This window comes from Puma concolor, chromosome D3, assembly GCF_028749965.1.
Source record: "Puma concolor isolate L17-30 chromosome D3, mPumCon1.1.hap2, whole genome shotgun sequence".
Taxonomy (NCBI): Eukaryota; Metazoa; Chordata; class Mammalia; order Carnivora; family Felidae; genus Puma; species Puma concolor.
Window position 1 is genome coordinate 94,116,427 of NC_141678.1, and position 16,249 is coordinate 94,132,675.

General features: G+C 45.6%; 1 protein-coding gene across 15 annotated transcripts in view; it reads left to right on the top strand.

Moving 5' to 3' along the window:
- ATP9B (ATPase phospholipid transporting 9B) overlaps positions 1-16,249 on the top strand; it is a 250,770-nt gene that overhangs the window by 89,475 nt on the left and 145,046 nt on the right. For all 15 annotated transcript variants that reach the window (XM_086683267.1, XM_086683271.1, XM_086683265.1 and 12 more), the window contains one exon: positions 3,043-3,137. In XM_086683267.1, the coding sequence (XP_086539393.1) occupies positions 3,043-3,137 (95 nt within the window). The remainder of the gene's footprint in view (positions 1-3,042; positions 3,138-16,249) is intronic.

The following is a 16,249-nucleotide window of genomic DNA, read 5'->3' on the forward strand; positions in this document are numbered from 1 at the left end:
ATTATAAGCCAAAGTTACATAATTTCAACTTTTAGAGGAATGATTGCTTTTCTTCAGATTTATGAATCTCTGAAATCATGTAGAAAACCAAGTGCAGTTACAGACTGTTGTGGCCATACTCCTCGTGTTATAACCTGCCGTGGGCTGGCCTGCCCCGAGACCTTCGTTCTCGCACGGCCTCTAGTGACTGTCTCCTGTCCTGTCCTTGCGTCTGCCCTACTCCCGGGAACAAGCAGCCCTTGCAGAAAAGGTCGGTGGTCCCCACCTCCCACAGCGGTTGTCTGTCTGGGAACGTCTTGATCTCCCTCTCGCTTTGCGGCACAGTCTTGCTGGATATAGGAGTCATACGTGACGGGTCTGTCTTCGTGCAGCGTTTTGAATGTGTTGGTGCACTTTCTCTCAAACCCAAAGTTTCTGGTGAAAAATCTGCAGATAAGCTTACTGAGGGCCCCTTGGGTGTGATGAGTCTCTTCTCTCTTGCTGCTTTCAAGATTCTTGGTCTTTTGGAAGTTTGGTTAGAACTTGTCTCAGACTCAGAGTGGGTCTGAGTTCATCTTACTTGGCTTTCTTTGGGCTTCATAGGTGTTCACATCTGTGTCTTGTATTACATATGAGATGTTTTCAGTAATTATTTCTCCAGATAGTCTCTTGGCCCCTTTCTCTCTTCTTCTTCTGGGACTCCCACTGTGTGTATGCTGGGCTGAGTGGTGGGTCCCACAGGTCTCTCAGTCTCTGTTCATGGTTTTTCAGCTCATTTTCTTTCTGTCCCTCATTTTGGGCCATTTCTATTGCCCTGTCTTCAGGTTCACCGATTCTTTCTTTTGCCTGTTCAAGTCTGCCTTGGACTCTACCCAGGGAATTTTTCACTGACATTATTATATGTGTTGAATTTTCAGCTGTTGAATTTTTTTTTCCTTTTTCTCTTTATGTTTTCTCTCTTTTTATTGATTCCATCTTGTTCATAATTATTTTCTTGACTTTGAGCATCTTTTAGACTAGTCCTTGTCTAGTAGATCTGACGTCGGGTCTTCTTCGGGGATAGTATCTGTTGTTTGGCAGCCCCCCCCCCCCTTTAAATTGGCCATACTCTGCTGTTACTTTGTGTGCCTTGGGATTTTTGTTGAACACTGGACATTTTGATCTTCATAATGTGGTAATTCTGAAAATCAGATGTCTCCCCTGCTCCAACAATGGATCAGCCTGAGACTCTGTAATGAGCAGAACGGCATTGGAGGTCACCCGGCACACACACGCACGCACACACGCACACACGTGTGCCTAACCGGTCGTCTCGTGAAGATGGCAGGCAGCCAACTCATTGTCTTGAGATGCGGATAAATTGCACCAAGGAATCAATACTTTCTCACAGGAACTGTGTCACCAGGTGACAAGACCGAATCCAAAGAGCGGATGCCTCTCTTTCTACATTTTATTCTAGCTCTTTATTCTGAGAAGGAAGGAAAGACTTCTGTTTTCTTCGACCTGTAGTGCAGGCGTGGGTATGGGCGTTGAGCACAAAGGGCCTGTTGGCACCAAAGCAGAGCGGAGCCTGGACACGGTGCCTCTGGCTGGAAGTTGGGCAACAGTTCTGATGGTCCCTGGAGTGTGAGCTGGGCTCCGGGTGCAGGAGCTGGGGTTACGGGACCCCCAGGTGGAGGGGAGATGGTTGGCCTGGATCATGAGTGTTCGGTCAGTGAGATGCAAACGGGGCCTTTCAGTAGACAATTTAGAGGGAGAGCAGGGAGGACCTGTAGATGAGATGTGACTTGGAAGACGTGCCCAGAATGGACAAGGCTTGGCTGTAGTGTCTTGAGGGGGATTTGGGGGGTAGACTCTCAATCAAAGCAAGAAGTGCGAGTGACGGTAGTGTTACAAGGAGGGAGGGCTGTGTGGGACGGGGCACGTGCAGGGTCTTCTCGGGAGGTTGCAGTTGCCTACCGGGTCCTTGTCGTGAGTCACCAAGGTACACGCATGCTGGTGTGGGTTTCTACAACCAGTGTATTTTGTAAGTGGGCTTTTGAAAAACCTTAAGTCACTGGAATTCATCTGGTAATGAAACTGCTAATGTATCGTTTTATGTGCTTGTTTTTAGGGATTGCTTTTTAGAAGTTTGGTGTAATTTGCTTTTTTAATTATGTAAAACACATATGGCTTCAGAGCGAGCAGTGTAAAATGGGGGGCACTCGGGTGTGGCAGACGTCATCCCCACGTCCCCACCTGCACGTCCCCTCCCTGCCCCACCTGGCTTGTCAGGGGAAGGCGCTGTTCCACACCCAGCATCTGCATCCCGCTTTCTTCACCTGGCGATGTGCACCCAAGGGATCGTTACCAGTAAAAATGGAGGTCTTTCTCGTTCTCTCTCTCCCTCCCTTTCCTTTGTCCCTTCCCTCCATGTCTGCCACCTGGGCCCTGGGTTTTCCTGCTGCTCGTGCTCCTTTGATCCACCGATTCCCAGCCTTTCGTTACCATAAATAACGTTACAGGGTCATCTGGCACATCGGTCATTTTTTGTTTATCTATCTTAGGATAGGTTCTGAGAAATGGTGTGAGAGTGGTCAAGAGTAAATCGAATTTTGTAATTTAATATTTTCTCATGTCAAAATTTGAGAGGGTCGTATGACGATAGACCTTACCTGGGTTTTGACATTTTAGCTGTGCTTTTATTACTGAACCTGTTTTATGGTGGCACATCAGATAATTTATTAGCAACATTATGGCGCACGTTCTTGGGATATTTTTGTGTATTTGCATATTCTGTTATCAGAACATGAATTGAGGATGGGAATGGTCAATGCAGGTTTTCTAAAATAAAGCACTAATTGATACTAAGCCTTAATAGGCAAGAACAGCACGTAGGAGGTAAGTGATCAGTTAATGACCTGGATCTTCTCTGCACACTCGTTTGTGAATCAAATAAATGAAGCCTTGTAAGGAGTTTTGTTTCCGTGAATCTCTAGAGGCATCATTTCTGTATCCCGCTGTGCTGGAGAATTGTGCTCTTAAAGTACCTGTAACTCCGGAACTTTCTTCTTTCATTCCAAGGTTCGTGTTTTATTCGCACTGACCAGCTCGATGGTGAAACTGACTGGAAGCTGAAGGTGGCGGTGAGCTGCACGCAGAGGCTGCCAGCCTTGGGGGTGAGTGTCCTTGCGCTTCCGGTGCCATTCACGTGTCGTGCTCGCTGCCGGGCAGTCAACAGTTTCTGTGTACCAGCTAGCTTACTGAATGCCCTGACAGTTTTTCAAAATAATTTTATTATTACTAACGAAGGATTGTTGAAAATTACGCCAAAATTATTTCTGTGGTGTCTTAGCACATGCCCTGCTCGCCTTTCTCTCCTTTTTTCTCTCACTTTCCCTTTCCTTTTGGTCTTTTCCTTCTAAACCCTCTCAGTTGGGTAATCGTTAAGATTGAGAACTTCTGGCGGGTTAAGTGAGTCCATTATTGCTAACTGGCTCCCTGGTGGTCTGGTTGCCATAGTTTTGGCAGACCTCAGAGCCCAGATGAAGTTCGCCTCCTTGTGGAGCCCGGTTCGTGTTGCACCGCCGTTCATGTGATGGCGGAGAAGCTTCTTCCCTCGGGAGGAAGGGGCGTGTCGCGGTGTCCCTTGGCCCAGAGAGGAGGAGGAGCGCACCCTCAGCACCTCGCATGGTCTCCGCCCAGTGCCCCTCTGTTCCCGGGAGTAGGCAGGGCTAGGATTGGAGGAAACCGTGCCTCTGGATTTCAGCATTTTCAGCCAGGTCTCACGAGTGCTGAGGCTCTCCTAAGCCTGCACACATCTTTTTGTAACAAAACCACAGTTGAGGCCGCTTGGTGCTCGTGTGAGATGTAGCATATACCTGAATGAGAGGAGCTTCGTTCTTCTGACATGATTTTCTCATAACCGGCGTAGACTAAAGAAAACTTGCGATGGTCCAAGAAAGACCTTTGACTCAGGCAGTCGTCGGTCAACGGAAGGGGATTGGGTGGTATAGATTTGGTCACTTTCCTTAGATTGGTCGGGTCTGGATAGGAATAGCTGCTGGTACTGCATGCGGTTTCCGGTTACTGACCTTCCCCATCCTGTGCACACTGGACCTTTTGGGAACTAAATGTGTGTGGCGTGTGTAAAACTTGGAAGTATTTGGTTCTTTAGGTATTTTCGGTTGCCTGTATGTTTGGTGCTCCCTAGGTTGAAATTCATTCTTTTATATGTTTTATCTGTGTCTTCCAAAACCTGTTGTCACGAATGGGCATTTGCTTATTTGTTCTGTCCATTCATTGTCACGTAATAATGCAGGTCATATAATATGTCTGTCATACTTAACCTCTCCTCCTGACTTTCCCTCTCTCTCTCTCTCTCTCTCTCTCTCTCTCTCTTTTTTTGGCAGTCCTTTAACACAAACACACACACACAACCATTCTTACCCCAAGGGTGACACAGGAGAGGGTGCGGGTTGCCAGGTTGGCACTCCACATCTTGGTTTCCTGACTGCTGACTTGGAGAAGGATCCCTCTCATTTCATCAGCTAACATCGTGCACCTCTGTCATGGGTGGGCCAAGTAGGCAGCCCCCAGTATGTGTATTTTTTAAATATATGAACGTGAAGACGAGGCGTGTAAGTAGCAAGTCTTCCTTTGTCAGGGAAATTGTGAAAGGTAGAAGAGGGGTGTGGGTGAAGGAGTGCCTAGGCTTCTGCTCTAGTAGGTCATAGGTCATAGGTCATCTCAGAAGAGCCGTGCCCATATTCCTGTAACGAGAGTGTAATTACTGGTGACCGTGCTTCCAAACACTTAAATAGTGAAGAAAAAAATCTCAGTTTCTTAGAGAAAATTTGGACAGTTCATTGTTTTTTTTTTTAATTTTTTTTATTTTTTAAATTTTTTTTTTTCAACGTTTATTTATTTTTGGGACAGAGAGAGACAGAGCATGAACGGGGGAGGGGCAGAGAGAGAGGGAGACACAGAATCGGAAACAGGCTCCAGGCTCTGAGCCATCAGCCCAGAGCCCGACGCGGGGCTCGAACTCAAGGACCGCGGGATCGTGACCTGGCTGAAGTCGGACGCCAACCGACTGCGCCACCCAGGCGCCCCTGGACAGTTCATTGTTTTAATTTGTACGTCTTTGGATACTAATTCAGTTGGAAATTTACACCACGTATTCACTAGAAATTTGTCTTTATTTCGTTGTTGGCCCTTCTCTCCTGCCCATTTTTGTGTTGGTGTTTGCCAGTCAGAATTTTATATGCACTCATGTGCGTGTAGTATTGAATTGATGAAACCAGATGTATGCAAAGTGTGTCCTGTTTTTAATTCTTCCCTGTTTAGACACGGAAATATTCTTAGATCTCTGGTATCATCTCAGTACATCTTGTGGTCTCCATCATTCCCCGGGTCAGAAGTTGTGTTGGAAAATTGTCGAGACTACTGTTCTGGATCAGTTTCTCAGTCAGTGCCAGGTGGCACACCACTCGGATGATTTGTTTCCAGTCTGTTAATTCTCAGTGTTCTGGGATGGTTTATTTAAATTCCGTAGGATATGGAGTGAGCTTTGCCCACTCCACAGGGGGCAGGCACAAATGGGAAGCTAGGAAGTCATTAAGTCACAAGTCAGGGATGTGTGGGAAAGTGTGCATGCAGAACCCGCCAGCCTGCTTTTCAGTGGCTGTGCCATCAAACGCCCCCACCGGCCGTGCATGATTGCTGCGGTTTCTCCACAGCCTTGCTAATATTTGGTGGGGTGATTTATTTTTCTTATTTTTTTACTTTAGTCATTTCCGTAAGTGTGCTGTGACACCTCATTGTAGTTTGCATTTCCGTAACGGCTAGTAACCTGGAACATTGTTTCATGTGCCCGTTTTCCATCTCCGTATCCTCTTTGGCGAAATGTCTGTGCGTGCCTTTTTAGTGACTTTTGTGTCATCCCCTAGAATGTTCTTTCTACCTGATCACGCCATGTGCAAAGAAGACACTATAGCTCTTTTATGCAAGTGTGCATGTACGGCCTTCTCTTTCTTTTACTCGCAGTATCACACTGGCTGCGGTCGCTAATTGCATTGTTGAACGGAAGTGATGAAACCGTTCTTCTTTCCGTTCTTGGGGAACACGTAGCTTCTTAACATCATTTGTGATGGTAGTTGTAGGCTTTTTTAAGATTCCCCTTATCGGGCTGTGGAAATTCTTTCTATTCCTAGAACGTCCTGAGACGTTTTATTATGAATGGGTATTGGATTTTTCAGAAGCTTTTCTGTCTGTTGACATGATCATATGGTTTTTCTTTGTTATCTGTTAACACGATGATTGACATGGACTGGAAACATTTGTATTTTGTTTTGCTTTTGTTGTAATGCCTTTGGTTTGTTACCTAGGGGTGAGCTGGCCTCATAAGTTGAGTTGGGAAGTCTTTTTGCCTCCTGTATTTGTTGGAAGTAGTTGGTGTAAGATTGGTGTCATTCGTTTTTACTATTGGACATATTCAGCCTTGAAACTATCTGAGCTACAAGTTTACTTGGTGGGGAGGTAATTATGAATTGAATTTCTAAAGTAGATAGTAGAGTTAATCAGATTTATTATTCATTGGAAATTTATGTTTGTTGAAGAATTATCTGTTCCATATAAGTGGCCAAATTTAATGGTATAAAATTCATAATCTGTTACTATTTTTTATTTTTTTAATTTTTATTATTTTTAAAAACACAATTTATTGTCAAGTTGGCTTACATACAACACTCAGTGCTCATCCCAACAAGTGTCCTCCTCAATGCCCATCACCCATTTTTCCCTTCTGTTACACTATTTTTTAGTGGTTGTAGGATCCCCCTTGCATCGTCAGTATTGGTAATTTATATCTTTTCTTCCTAGTCAGTCCGGTCTCATCAGAGGCTCATCGATTTTAGTCATATTTCAAAGAACTTGCTTTTGGTGTCTTTGATTATCTTTATTGTTGGTTTATTTTCTGTATTACTTATTTCTTTCTGATATTTATTCCCTTCATTCTCACTTAGTTTGTGTTCAGTTTTTTATTCTTTGTTACCTTCTTAAAGTGGAAGTAAACTTGATTTTTACGTTGCTGTTTTCTGTTATAAGCCTTTAGCTGTAACACACCTAAGTGTTACTTAACCTGTATCACACAAATTTTACATACTATATTTTTATTATGTTTTTGTTAAATGTTTTCTAGGTCCTTTGGGATTTCTTCTCATCCTTTGTTTACTTGGAAACATTGTTTACTTACCTTGTAGTCGGGGATTTTCCTGATGTCCTTTGTAATTTAGTTGTTATTCAACCATGTTATGTTCGTCAAACGCGTTATGTTTTATCTCAGTCCTTTGGTGCAAGTTGGGACTCGTGCCATGACCTGGCACGTGCTCTCTCCGGGTGCAGACTGTGTTCTGCTGCTCTGTGGATATCCTGTAAGTGCTCATTGGGTCAAGTTGATGGAAACTGTTGTTTAAAGGTTGTATATTTCTACTTACTTTCTGCCATTTGTTCTCTTAATTAATGAAACAAGAATTTTAAGATACACTCTTTCTCCTTTGAATTCCATCAGTTGTCTGATGTACTCTGGAGCATCGCTGTTAGGTACACACTCAGAATTATTTCATCTTGTTGGTGAATTGACCTTTTTTCATTATGTGTGATAGGATGCTGTGTTGTGACATCTGCTCTGTCTGATGTTAATATGGTGATTCTAGTGTTCTTTTGATTGGTGTTTGCATGGCATATCTTTTTCCATGCTTTTATGTTTATAGTGTCTATTTCTTTATATATGGAGTGGGTTTCTTATTAACATAATAGAAGTAGATATTGCTTTTTTACTTACTGACAGTTGTTGCATGCTTAATGCGTACATTTACCCTCATAATAATGGTTGAGGTAAAGGCAATTATCTTGCTGTTTATTTTCTACTTATCTCATCTCTATGTTCCTTTTTTGCATCTTTAGGTATTATTTTAGATTTTTGTTTACTTACTATTACTGACTTATCAGCTGTAACAGTTGGTTCTATTTGTAGTGGTTGTTCTGTGGTTTCCAGCATGTTCCTCACCCACCAGCGTCTCTCTCCACTGGTGTTATACCAGTTCGTCTGTAATTTAAGAAACTTGCACAGTAGACTTCCACTTCCTTCCTCTTGTCTTTTGTGTTACCATGTCATGTGTTTTACTTCTGCGTGTTACAAACCACACAATAAAATGGATATATTTCTGCTTAAAGTAGTCAAGCATGTTAAGAAGGTATTAAAAAATAAAAGCCATCTTTTCCACTTTCCTGCACATTCACCAGTTCCACAGCCCTCTTTCCTGTGTGTGGGTCCAACTTACCGTTCAGTGTCATTTTCCTGCAACTCAAAAAACTTTTCAGTACGTCATGGAGAAGTCTGCTTGGTTAACTGTGAGAAGTTTTGCTTGAAAAATGTTTTTATTTTACCTTCATTTTTGGGAGACGTTTTTCAAGTTTTTGTTTGACAGTTTTTCTGGCCTCTGCTGTCATCTCGGAGCTGTCTCTGCTCTGCCTCATGGCATACGTCGTTCTGAAACACTCTGCAACCCTTCTGTCTCCTCTTTGTCTTTTCTTCCTCAGGGCGCTCTTTCAGGAATTCGTGAATGATGCGTCTGATTGGTCTTGCTTTGGGTTTGTTGTTTGTGGTTTTCCCCCCCCCCCCAATTTCAAAAACTTTTACTCTTTATTTTTCATGCCTTTCTGCCCAACCCCTCTATCTGGGGCCTGAACGACCCGTGTGGGAGACCACTCGTAATTCCCACAGTCCACTGGCACTCTCGTGCTCTTTTCTGTGGCTTGGTTTTGATAGTTTCTGTTGCTCTGTCTTCAGATTCACTAACCTTATCTTCTGCAGTATCGAGTCTTCTCTTAAGGCTGTCCAGCGAAGTATTTATTCCAAATATTCTATTGTTAATATCTGGAAGTTCCAGGTGGTTCTCTTCTTTTTGTTATTAAGTAGCTTTTTTTCCCTCTCTCCCGATGTGTTTATAGTTTCATTTAAATCACTCAGCAGTTTATAATACTTATTCTTTTTTTTTTTTTTTTAATTTTTTTTTTCAACGTTTATTTATTTTTGGGACAGAGAGAGACAGAGCATGAACGGGGGAGGGGCAGAGAGAGAGGGAGACACAGAATCGGAAACAGGCTCCAGGCTCTGAGCCATCAGCCCAGAGCCCGACGCGGGGCTCGAACTCAAGGACCACAAGATCGTGACCTGGCTGAAGTCGGACGCTTAACCGACTGCGCCACCCAGGCGCCCCAATATAATACTTATTCTTTATCCATTGTCTCTGTTGTTTCCTGGTATGTTTCTAGTTTTCATTTTTACTCCTTGTTAGAGGTCACAATTTCCTGCCTCTTTGCATGTCTGATAATTTTGTAACGGATGCTGGATATAATAAATGTCATATTTTTTTCTTTTTTCAAAACCATTGATTTTATTTTCTTAGTTTAGCAGCCTATGAATAAACTTGATCTTTTCAAAGCTTGTTAAACTTTCCCGGGGTGGGCCTCGAATCCCCTTTATTGTGATGCTGGTGTAATCCTACTACAAAGGCCTGGTCTTTCTGGGATATCCATGAAAATTCTTGGTTGTTCACAGATGCCTCTGAGTGGCTGGCTGGTCAGACTCGGTCTCTTCCCCAATCTGTGTCATCTCTGGGGCTGGTTCTGGCTAGGGCTCTCTGGGTGTGCTCTGCCTGGCCAGAGCTCCCTCCTCCCAGCCAGGCGAGCAGTGGCACCAGCGGTGCACTCGTGAGCTCAGCGCAGGGGCCTCTGGTCCTTTCCACCTCGTCTCCTTCTCGGGGTTTTGCAGATGCTAACTGCCCTGCCCCCCTGAGCTCCGGTCTCTGTCCCTAAATTTAAGAAGACTACCTTTGTGGGCTTGCCTCCCCTTCACTTTGTGGGGGTGGAAAAATCCACTTATGCAGGAAGCTGGCCACCCAGGGGTGCTTCTGGAAGCATTGCGTCCCATGTCTGAAAACGGCTGTTTCTCATATTTTGTTCATTTCCCTGATGTTTTTGGTGGGAAGGCAAGTCTCATACCAGTTACAGCAACATAGCTTATAGAAGTCCTTGATTAATTTTTAATGAGAGATATAAATGCCTTGTGGACTAACTGATCTATGTGACATCAGATTATAGTGAGGGGCCCTGGGCGGCTCAGTAGGTTAAGCATCCAGCTTCAGCTCAGGTCATGATCTCATGGTTCGTGAGTTTGAACCCCACGTTGGGCTCTGTGCTGACAGCTCGGAGCCCGGAGCCTGCTTCGAATTCTGTGTCTCCCTCTCCCTCTCTGCCCCTAACCCACTTGTGCTGTCTCTTTCTCTCAAAAATAAATGAACCTAAAAAATTTTTTTTAAAAAGAATTCAGATTATAATTAGAAGATGGGTCATCAAGCATAAAATTTTAAAACACCGAATTAATGGGTCTTTGTTTTTGGTGGATTTCCTCGTTGTAGGGACAGACATGCTAGGAGGACGGGCCCTGGAGCGCACGTGCATGGGGCCACCCTCCTGCCTCACGGCTTCCCGGCCAACCAGCCCTTTCTCTTAGCACTCGTTGCGGAAAAGAAGTGGAGATTAATTTTTGCTGCTTATGACAGTCATGCCATTGAAAATAATATATAAATCATAAAAAGGATGGAAAACTACCATAATTTTACTCGTTAGCGTTGGCTGCCGTTCACATTTGGGTAAAAGTTACTCCCGACAGCGCCCCTTCTGCCCCTTCTCCTCACCACGCGCTTGGGTGGTTGGATAGCTCTGTACATACTTTCTTCTGTTAGGATATTTATTCCACGGTATGTTTTGTGTCTCCTTTTTATGTTAGAAAACGTGTGTCTCTGCAAGTGCTCATGGCTGCGTGGTGCTTGACACATTCTAACTTCAGTGACCAGCCTGGTGTTTATTGGTGAATACGAAAGTTAACACGTGGACGTTTTATAAACAGTGTTAGAAATCAAAAGACAGACATATCTGAAGGATTTTGGTTCTTTTGCCAAGACGTCCCCCAAGACGGCAGCAGCGTGTGCATTTCCTGCGTATCAGTCCGTCGGTTGCCCTGTCTTCTCCCATTTGATGACTGAAAATGTCATTTTGTTCAAATTTACGTTTATCTTTTATAAGTGTGTGCTGTGGTATCTGCCTCTTTTTCTGTTGTATGTTTTTAGAGGTCTTTGTGTGCAGCTTGTGAAGCATTTGCATCAGTTTCCACTCTCCTTAAGTCTCGTCCACGTTTTTCATTTATGGTTTCCTTTGTCCCTTTGAAAGTCTACTGTATCTGTAGAGTGGCCTGCTGGTAATGCAAAAGTGATTCTTTTCTTTCTTTTTTTTTTTTAAAGTGGTTCTTTTTTATTTATTTATTTATTTTTTTTTTTCAACGTTTATTTATTTTTGGGACAGAGAGAGACAGAGCATGAACGGGGGAGGGGTAGAGAGAGAGGGAGACACAGAATCGGAAACAGGCTCCAGGCTCCGAGCCATCAGCCCAGAGCCCGATGTGGGGCTCGAACTCACGGACCGCGAGATCGTGACCTGGCTGAAGTCGGACGCTTAACCGACTGCGCCACCCAGGCGCCCCAAAGTGGTTCTTTTTTAAAATGGCTACTTATCCAGCGGGCTTTGGTGCTGATCACCACACGTGACACGGTCACGGTGCTCGTTATCACACGTGACATGGCCGCGGTGCTGATCGTGACATGGCTGTGGTGCTGGTTATCATGTGTGACGTGGCCGCCACGCTGATTATCGCACGTGACACGGCCACAGTGCCGATCATCACATGTGACACAGCCGCGGTGCTGGTCATCACACGTGACATGGCCACGGTGCTCGTTATCGCATGTGACCCGGCATGGTGCTGATCGTGACATGGCCATGGTGCTGATCATCACAAGTGACGTGGCCACGGTGCTCATTATCACATGTGACACGGCTGTTGTGCTCGTTATTACACGTGACATGGCCGCCACGGCTGCCATTCCGATTATCGCACGTGACACGGCTGTGGTCATCACTCTTGTTACAGTGACAGTCTTATTGCAGCGGTGAATGTGTCCAGTCGGCATGTTGTATACCTTGACTTTGGACGATGTTATATGTTAGTTATGTTTCAATAAAAACAGTTTTTAAAAATAAAATGGTTACTGAGGCACCTGATGGTTCAGTCGGTTAAGCGTCCGACTTTGGCTCAGGTCATGATCTCACCGTTCGTGAGTTTAAGCCCCGTGTCGGGCTCTGTGCTGACGGCTTGGAGCCTGGAGCTGCTTCTGATTCTGTGTCTCCCTTTCTCTCTGCCCCTCCCCTGCTCACGCTCTTTGTCTCTCTCTGTCTCTCAAAAATGAATAAACGTGAAAAAAAAAATAAATTGGTTACTGCCTTCGGTTTTATGCTTTGAATGTTTCTACTCCATGATTCTATTTTCAGTTTAAAAACGATTCCCGCTTTACACATCAAATCTCCTATCCTTCTAGCATTTATTTTGAGTCAAGCTGTGAGTGGGAAATCAGACTTAAGGAAACAACTTGTTGACCGACGGCAGCAGTGCCATGTACTGAATAGCTCGCTATTTTTGCAGACATGTAAAATTGCCCTCACTCCGTCTCCGAGCTTTCCATCCCCGCGTCAGCATAGCAGCGCGCCCGTCGCTCCCTACCTTGGCCAGGTGCGTTGTTGCCAACGTCGCCTTCCAGTCTGCTTCTCGAGTTCTCGCTTTACAGTGTCTTTTGCCACGTAAACGTTTTAAGCTTCCCATGGTAAATACGGAAACACGTTTTCCTCCATGCTTGTGGAGGCTCGGTTGTGATCAGAAGGCTGTCTTGCCGACTCGGTGCCTGTGAGCGGGCAGCGATGCTTGTCGTTAGCACTGGTGGTGTCATACCTCTTCAGGCATTCCCTGCACGTAGCCTCACAGAGAAGGGAGTTGGATCCCATCCCGAAATCTGCGTGGCTGCGGGATTGTTGTTAGAGGGAGTGTCAGACGCGTTGCTTGGTGTCACGCGCTGTGAAAAGGCCTGGTCGTGCTGGGCCGGGGCCTGGAAATTCGCCCTGCGGTCTCCTCCTCTCTCAGCTTTTTCCCAGGCTCGCTCAGACTCCCCTGTTTTCTGTCTGCTTTGCTGTGCTTTTCTTCAATGTGGCAAAAGACAGCTGGGCCGTCACCTTATTACTTAGGACATCTAGCTTATGCTTCTCATACTGTTTGCTAAAATGGATTCGTTTCTGTCACGAGACGTGCTTGCGGCTTGTTGACTTTCTGATACGATTCGAGCCGATTGCTTGGCGGGTGCTACTATTTCTCCGTCGGGTGTTCATCTTGTTTTGTAGCCCGCGTCCTCTGTAAACTCTCCAGGGTGAAGCGGGGGAGAAGCAGATCGCGGACGCCAACCGACCGGGAGGGATTTCTGTTTGCTGCCTGGCCCACGTGGGGGCCCCACCCCGAGTCTTGCCCGCTGAGTCTCCTTCGCAAGAATTGTCGAGTCACCCGCGTGGACGATTGGGAACGCCTGCGCTAAATACTCATTTGTTTGTAGCGGCCTTAATTTTGCTAAGAGAGGTAGAAAGAAAAGTGTGAAGTTAAAACCTGTATTAGACAGAACGTGCCCGAAAGCAAAGCCAAACGTAAGGCAAACAAACGAGGGTACCTGGGGTACTGGTGTTAACGCAGAATTCTAGGAAAGCGGGTGAGCCGTGACGGAGGCCAGGGGTGGAATCGCCAGCCCTGCAGAGGGTGTGATGGGGCGATGGCACGGGCGTGTATGCGGTTAAAGGGCACACGGGTGCACGCGTGCGCTCGGGAAAGTGAGCTTCCCCAGGTTCAACAGACTCTCAGAGAATTTGCCGGGCAGGTGAGGAGAGGCTCTCCTTCTGCGCCGTTGGCAGTTCTGTGTGTAAGTTGTGTGTCGGGAGAGGAGTTAAAATCCTATTGTGTCCTCATCTGTACCTTTGCCTGTCCCGTGTGCCGTGATCCACAGGAGGTGACGTTTTGTTACGCTCAAGATCACAAGGATGTGCTCCTCATTTTTATCAGTGACCCACGTGTATACATTTCAAGGGCAGTTACAGAGTTGTAGCATGCGGTTCAGATAATGCTAATTTTAAAATTTTATGGTTGATGCACTTTGATAGAGAGTGTGATTAAGCATTTAAGTAAAGTAACGGTGTAGTAAAATGAAAGCATTTGAAGTTCTGTTATGACCATAAAACCAAAAAGCAGTATATCCTAGAAAAAAGGAAAGCTTAACTGAATTTCTGGTATATTAATCAGTTTAAATTTGTAGCTTCATATAATTTGGCATATTTGTATAGATTTTTTTTTCGTAGGGAAAAAGCTCTAGTTTCATTATGGATTCAGGCAAGACGATTTGGTTTTTCCATTAATAGCTTCCCCATAAATACACTTCCCCTGCCTGCCACTCACTTTGACTTTTCTGTGTCTCACGTGATGGATTTGGGGTTTGCGATGTCATCACGGTTTGCGACACCGTCAGTTGAGCATCCTGACACTAAGAAGAGGTGACCCTGCAAACCTTAGAGCTTTTCTTGCAGAACTGAGGACACCGCCAAGAATAACCTGTCCGGTTCTGTCGTATCCCCTGGTCACCCGATGTGATCAGACAATTACGGTTTGAACAGGCCGTTTCGCCCTGGCCGTGCTGCCGACCCTGCATAGGCAGGGTCTCTTCTCGCGGCCGCACAGGCGTCTAGAAGGCGTGCTTCAGGCGCCCATACACATTCGGGAAACATGTTTCTGGCTTTTGCGATCAGGCGGATTTATTAACAACAGCGAGGTCACAATAAATCATGACTTGCTGATTTATTCCAAAAGATCTATGTAGCAGTAAACAACACCATTTACATTTAATTAGTTTTATTGAACGAAAGGCAATTTTATTTGTAATGAACCACATGTTATGATTAAGGATGTATTTTAATGACCTTTAAGTAATGCGAACAAATGTTGCCCTTGACCTAATAGCAGAGGCTTTCCTACATTATTGAAAACTTCAGAATGATTTTTAAATTATCGTGAAAAGCTTCGAATGACATTCTCATTATTGTGCCATTATTCAGTCATTTGATGTCTAATATACTAGATGAAAGGCATTCCTCTGAATGTTCATGTGCACGTAGAAGTGAGGATTGTTGCTGGGGTTGCTCTCGATCTCCATGTATCAGAAGGTAGTCTGTCGTACGCGAGCTTCATGTTTTGAAAAATATTTCCACAGCGTAATGCTGAAATGATGAAGGATTCCCAGACGCGCCTTCTCCCAGGAGCCGCTTGGCTGCTTGCTAGGCATTCTTGTCGTATCTCCCTAAGTCTACAATTGTGACACGATGCGTTTTTTTCTTGCGCAAACCAGCTTGACTTAATTAACTTGAAAATAACTTTCTATTAGTTAACATATACTCTGAGCTGCAGTAGCCGACCCGCTGTGGTGAGCTGCTGTGCTCACCCTTCATCCAGCGGAGCATCTCTGTTCTCGAGAAACGTGAAAATTCATGGGTGCGTGTTTTCCAGGCCCTGATGAAGGTATGTGAGTGAGCTTTCCCAGGTTCGGCAGACTCTCAGAAGAAGTTACAGGGCAGGGGAGGAAGGGGTCTCCTTCTGCCCCGTTGGCAGTTCTGCACCGGCAGGGGCCGCCCTCGGTGTCACGGGCAGAAGTGGCAGCTGTGGTGTCCCCCTCACCCTGGGGTCCGGCTCCGGGGTGTCTCTTGAACTCTGCAGTTGCAAAGGTATTTTCCGCGGAGGACCGTTTTGGTAACATTCTCAGAGTCATTTTGGGAGGTTCAGTCATGAGTCTCATCCCTCCGGGTGAGTTTGGAAGTGTCTCATTCCATCTGGCAAGCAAATCCCTTTCTGCCCCTGAGATCTAGAGTGGTTTCTGCTTCCCGAACTGATACGACACAAATTAGAAGAGAGAGGTTTTTCCCCCTCACTCACCAGCCCAGAGGTGGGTGGTCCGAGGCTGAGAGGGCAGCTCTGTCGTCATTGACATGTGACCGTCACCTGTGTCCCACGTGACTGCTCCCCTCCAGCCTCGCCAGCAGGACGGGAGGGCAGGGGCGGGGAGAGGGCCCGTGGGCCTTACGGCACACACACACCCCTGCTCCTCGTGCTCCGCCCCACGTGGTGAGAGCTGGAAAGAGGGGTGAGGGAGGGAGGGTCTTCAGTGGAGCCATGTGCCCAGCGAAAGCCTGAAAGTCCTGTCTTTGACAGGAGTCTCCGCCACACCGTCTCTTCCTTCCGTTTTCCGGCGAGTTTCTCTGATTT